The sequence below is a fragment of the Sinocyclocheilus anshuiensis genome, unplaced genomic scaffold (assembly GCF_001515605.1).
Source record: "Sinocyclocheilus anshuiensis isolate Anshui unplaced genomic scaffold, SAMN03320099.WGS_v1.1 scaffold447, whole genome shotgun sequence".
Lineage (NCBI taxonomy): Eukaryota > Metazoa > Chordata > Actinopteri > Cypriniformes > Cyprinidae > Sinocyclocheilus > Sinocyclocheilus anshuiensis.
In genome coordinates, this window is record NW_015552615.1 from 2,761,751 (window position 1) to 2,767,935 (window position 6,185).

General features: G+C 35.3%; 1 protein-coding gene across 2 annotated transcripts in view; it reads right to left on the reverse strand.

Moving 5' to 3' along the window:
- The window catches only part of uba7 (ubiquitin-like modifier activating enzyme 7), a 36,779-nt gene extending 30,918 nt beyond the window's left edge, over window positions 1-5,861 (reverse strand). For both annotated transcript variants that reach the window (XM_016457168.1, XM_016457169.1), the window contains exons 1-12: window positions 5,635-5,861; window positions 5,200-5,246; window positions 4,136-4,304; window positions 3,784-3,918; window positions 3,568-3,674; window positions 3,389-3,479; window positions 2,638-2,770; window positions 1,994-2,091; window positions 1,657-1,818; window positions 867-1,031; window positions 650-757; window positions 451-531 (exon numbers count right to left, since the gene is read on the reverse strand). In XM_016457168.1, coding sequence (XP_016312654.1) covers window positions 451-531; window positions 650-757; window positions 867-1,031; window positions 1,657-1,818; window positions 1,994-2,091; window positions 2,638-2,770; window positions 3,389-3,479; window positions 3,568-3,674; window positions 3,784-3,918; window positions 4,136-4,304; window positions 5,200-5,243 — 1,293 coding nt within the window. In that variant the 5' untranslated portion in view covers window positions 5,244-5,246; window positions 5,635-5,861. The remainder of the gene's footprint in view (window positions 1-450; window positions 532-649; window positions 758-866; window positions 1,032-1,656; window positions 1,819-1,993; window positions 2,092-2,637; window positions 2,771-3,388; window positions 3,480-3,567; window positions 3,675-3,783; window positions 3,919-4,135; window positions 4,305-5,199; window positions 5,247-5,634) is intronic.
- Between the last annotated feature and the right edge of the window lie 324 nt (window positions 5,862-6,185).

Consider the following 6,185-nt stretch of genomic DNA (forward strand, 5'->3'; position numbering starts at 1 on the left):
TATATACACACACTTTAATGTATCCTTGATAAATAAATAAAAATATTTTGTTAAAACAAATTTAAGACCCCAAACATTATAACAGTCTATGCTCAAAATAAGTCTTCTTTATTAGAATAAAACTTACATGAGCAAACTGTTTTAAAATGAAGAAATACACAATTTAGCAACATTCAGAGTCATCAAAGTAATACACCAAAAAATCCTCCCTCCCAAAAATCTGAAATATTTGGTTGAATCACATAAGAAACTCTGACTGACATATCCTTAGTGCTCAACAGGAAATGTCACATGGCACATAAAATATTTCCTGTGCATTCGACACCATTGACTCACTGGTCTGCTCATTGCTCTTCATAACAGACCAACGATAAGATCCAGCAGGGTTTACTGAAACACAAATCAGGGTAATGTCCTCACCTGCTGGTGAAACAGGAGAAATACACTCACCAGAAAATAGCTCTGTTTCTTCAGTTTGTCTTGAAAAGCAGATCCAAACACAGCAATCTGCCCATCATATCGGCTGTCTCTCTACAGCACAGAAGATAAAGATCACTTCATGTGAAGTATGTAAAGTGCTCAGTTGATTATGTTCATCAGAAACAAGACTTTCATATTTTCTTTTCATATGAACTGGCTTGTAGCTTACAGGAGCACAGGCGTCTTCAGAAAGGACTCCATCGTTCTCCTGAGGTAGGCATTCCAGGGCATCAAAGTACAGCCACTGTCTGAGAGGAGTGAATTTACCACTGCATGCCTGAAAGATTTCATACAAATGTAGTCATTAAAAAATGTGCTTATATATACACCATGGTCTCAAACTCAACTGGTGCTGCCAGAATAAAATGTTAAATGATTAAGCTCACCTTCACCACCTCCTGAGCAGCTAGACCGCCAATGAAGGCATTGACAGGTGCCAGGTCACCACTGGCAACCAGAGATAACTGCCTTACAGCGTCTTCATCAAGCTCATCAAACTTTGCATCTGTGCAAAGCTCTTTTGTAATAGTAACCAGCACTTCAGCATCAGCCTATAGAGGGCAGCAAAAACACAGAGATGAACTACTCAACTACTACATATGGGTGTAAAATGTGCCGAAGAATCTGACAATGAAAATTCAATGCACTTATTAAGGTGCAATAAATTCAAATTCTACTCTTATAATGTAATATTAAGTGCTTCTTTCTCATTCAAAATATAATTCCTGACCTATTTTCAGTAGTAAAATAAATTTTTGTCTGTTTTTGTTTGACACAATGCTGTAAACTGTTCTTCCAGTTACTTTTTTTTTAATAGTTATGAACCAAAGGAATCAAATCATATTGTACCCATTTTTATTATGTCACGATGCATTGCATGATTTATAATTGTAATCACACTGAATCATTGTCAGAGCAAATACGTTATATACCTGTAAACATACACACTTAAAAAAGAATAATGCTTTTAGATGTATAATAAAATGTTTTAATGGAGTATATTAATAATTATTAAAGAGGCAGTTTTCCAGAACAGTAAAAAAAAAAAACTTTTCTTTATCCTTAGCCAACATTTTACACATGCTGACAATACACAATCTTTAAAAATGTTCTGTGAATATATTTATAGACGTACTTTAAAAACCTTATTTAGCATAAAAGTTTTGTTGGACTGACCTGGGATCTAGGATGGGGTGCCCGGCTGTATTTCTGAGTGAATCTATGCAGGGCCTGGAAGGCCAGATGCAGAGACAGGTGTCTTTGTGTCTTGCCATAGTCTGTCATCTCCACAAGCTCAGGATCTCTGATCGCTTCATCCAGAGCCACATTCAGAGGTTTCTGTGAGAATTAAAATATCAACTCAATGATGTGCCTTGCTTTAATGCCGCACGTCGACACACTTCCAAATTTCAAAAACATACTACGTCAGTAGCATCTTTAAATAATTAATTATTCCATACTATGCAGTCAAGTATCTTCACTATGGAATAAATCAGTCATGGGTGATACTTACAAAGCTGAGGATTTCAGTCTGTTTCACTTCAGTTGCCACTCCACCCTTCACATACTCAGAAAAGTTTGAAGTGTCACAAATACTGAAGGAGTAGATGTCTAAAAACATTAAAATATATTGTTATTGACTGATTTGCATTGCTATTGACATTTTCTTGACCTTCTCTATCAATGATCAGCTCTAAATGTTTTCCATATGTGACCCTGGACCACAAAACCAGTCTTAAGTCGCTTGGGTATATTTTTAGCAATAGCCAAAAAAACATTGTAAGGGTCAAAATTATCGATTTTTCTTTTATGCCAAAAATCATTAGGATATTAAGTAAAGATCATGTTCCATGAAGATATTTTGTAAATTTCCTACCGTAAATATATCAAAACTTAATTTTTGATTAGTAATATGCATTGCTAAGAACTTAATTTGTTTAACTTTAAAGGCGATTTTCTCAATATTTTGATTTTTTTTGCACCCTCAGATTTCAGATATTCAAATAGTTGTATCTCGGCCATATATTGTCCTATCCTAACAAACCATACATCAATGGAAAGCTTATTTAAGCTTATATAATCTCAATTTCGAGAAATTGACCCTTATGACTGGTTTTGTGGTCCAGGGTCACATATATTTGATCATATGACACCTACCTCTCACTTTGATCTCAATGGGGCCATAACTATTGAGTTCAGTCATGCCTTGAATCTCAGAGAAATTCACAAACATGCCATCGGTGAACTCGTGGCTTTCCTCATCTGTGCATGTCACTATGCCTGGATTGTCCTATGATGGAACACATTTTCAGCTCAAATTAATTTTAGGATAGTAAGAATTGTATTAGAAATTAAGAAACTTGTTTTGAAACAATCATTGTTTGCAATTACATTTGGCACCTCTAGAAAATTACATAGGAACTAAAAATTTAAATGATGTCATATGTCATGTTACAAATCTATAAGACTCTGTTCATGTTTGAAGCACAGATAAAGAGATTTTTAATTAAATCTGAAAGATTTCTTTCCCTCCATTGAACGTCCAATCACTTTGACGCTTCATGAAGTTCATTAAGAAATAATAAACATAATAAACATCAATCAGTTTAATTCAAGTCTCCTGTAAAGGCACAATCCATTTATGATCAACGGACTTTATTTAGGTTTTTATTCACATTTAAATTTAAAATATGGTAAACAAAAATGCTTGTTTTAGTTTTGCTGGAATGGATATTCAATGGAGGGACAGAAATCTCTCAGATTTCATTAAAATGTTCAAAATGTAAAAAAAAGTCTTTATTTGTATTTAAAGGTACTTAAAGGTCTTATAGATTTGAAACCACATGAGGGTCGGTATCCCTTTAAGAGAACCAAACTGAAAGTGAAAATGTGATTTTTGTCCTGTCACCTTGCTGATATGAGCAATCATGGCTGATACTGGAGTCTCTCCATTTGTGTCTCTGACCTCAAATGATTCGCCAAAGTCACAAAACAGCTGCCTGTGAACCAAACACACAAATCAGGATCTGATCCAGTACTATTTTAACCAGCTTCACATATTTTGCTTATTCATGTGATGCAGCCTACCCACAAAGCCCTCTGGTGTCAGCCACAATAAACTTTATATTGTTCGAATGACAAAATGCTCCCACACGTAGCTGCTCTTCTAAAGGTGAATGTGTGAGCACCACCACCTATTGTGATAAACACATTAAATATGACTAAGCAAGAAAAGGGGTTAAAACTAAACTCTAACTAAAACTCTTTATTGCACATACATATAAGTCCAGCATCATAACTCACCTGGAACTTACTGAGGAAGTCCTCATCGAGTTTTTTGGTCCAGGCAGACACTCGAACATAGACATTCAGACTAGAGAGCTGCTTCTCAGAGCAGAAAGCCCTGTTCTGACCCAGATCAGCTTCCTTTAGGTAAAACTACAGAGAGAATTTCAAGTAAATTTTCACATAAGTGATTATCATTTGTAAAAGACACATGAAAACCTGAATAAATCATTTACATTTCTACATATTTCACCGTTCAAAACAGCAGCTCGGACCATCTTCACAACATCATCGTTTGTGGTTAATAAATGATGACAGAATATTCATTTAGGTGAAGTATTGTTTTAATTGCAGTAATAGGACTTATTACCTGAGAAGACAGATCTCTCCACTCCACCACACCCTCATCCTGAATGGTGACCGATCGAACTCCAGCCAGGATCACATTCTTGGCAATCTCCACACCAAGACCTCGCATTCCAGCAATGAGGACATCAGCCTTTCCCATGCGACGCATTGCATCATGGTCAATCACATACCTGTTGTGAGATGAAAAATTGCACCATGCATAAAGTAACATTTCCGTACTTGCTGATTTAATATTTGAAACATCTGAACTGTGAATGCTGCCATTTTCAATTGATATATTTTGTGTCACAGAATAAATAGAACATTTGATCTAAATTAAAAACAGCATACATTAAATATTACAAATGCTCTCAATGCTACCATGATGTATTCTTTGCACTAAGCACCATATTTAAATAACATATGGAATATTGTCATATAATGTATGAGTAGTAAACAAAATAGCATGCAAATTATTTCAACTATGCAAACCACCCCCCAACCCCAGTTACTTTTGCTTTTGATTTCTTTGAAAAATACCAGGAAGAGACAAGTCTAGGTGGGGCGTAACTATTCATACAGTATTGCTGACTTGGAACATACAGGAAATACATAACTGGAATTCCTCAAACTAAGTAACCCGACCTCAAAAAGATAATTTTACATTAAAATTATAGCTGAAACAACAAACTGAAATTTGTTTTGTTTTTTTAGGTATGTATGGTTTTTTTTTTTGAACAGAGGAAACCGAAAAACTGTGAAATATTTACTTTTAATATATAAATGAAAGTGTAATAAATGCAACACAGATTTTTCTCCACTGGAAATGTAATTCAAGTGATTGCATTCGGTTTCAACAGCAGTTAATTAAAGTAAATGAAGTAAAAACGATTACTAGAAGTGAAAGTATGATACTCAGATGCTTTACACCCCGGTGCAGCAGTGACTACTGGCAATGCAATTTCCAAAGATAAATTTCCAAGAAACAGAAAGCACAAATAGGTAGACGTTTAAGGGAAAACCAAGATGCAGATAAGGAAAGGAAATATAAGGAAAGCAGATAAGAATATTTTAGAGTGCACTTACAGCTGTCGAGAATATAATCCCTCGTCAATATCAGCCTGAGCCATTTTCTGTGAGAATGACAAATCATTGTCAGTGCAGTCCTTTACAAAGACGTACAGCAATGGTATCAGATGCTAATAGCATGGTAATTCCTGATTTCCATATTCGTTATATTTATATGTAACATGTAATAATGTAATACTGTACTATTAATATGGTGCGTGTTAACATGTTAGTACCATAGTACTTTTTTGCAGTGGTGGGTCTTTTAAATACACCTGCTCAACACCTGGGTATAAACAATGCAAGGCATTGAGTTTTCAAGGATATTGTACATTAGCGAACAACAAGCGACCAGCGACGAATTTATAAATATGGCAACTGTATAATTAGCTGTAATTAGCTATTATTGACAAAAATCGTCAAAGAGTAGGCAATATTTTCAGTAACATTTACCTTTCAGTGGAGTTTGGCGTTTGGTTCCTCGTTCTGTCAGAACAGAAAGTGATCTGATTCAGAGTAAAGGGTTTCACTTTCGTTTCTGTTATTGTGTAACTTTCGGGCCTTTCTCTCACATTCGGCCATATCGAGTGATTAAAAAGCCAACTGTGTTTATTTTGCTTTATCTTCGACAACTTCTGTCACCGGACGCTGAGATTCCTCAGGTGAGGTCAACACATGCACGAGCTCACCACATAAAAACCACAAGATGGCGCTGCAAATCAACGGCAATAACAGACTAAACTTCAGTGACTGGGCACCAAACGAGCCGGGATTAGTCTCAAATTGGTCAGATAAGATCACTCAATCTTTCAACCGAAATGTTGTTAAAGTTCTACTCTGTCGTTTATCAGGTCCAAAAAATTGTCCAAATCGCTGCTAATGAATATAGTCCAATAACTAGCCGTCATGTGACACCTGTTACTTTTTTCAGCGCTTACCTGGATTAACCAGTTACAATCATTTATGATTTCAATATATATATATATATATATATATATATATAT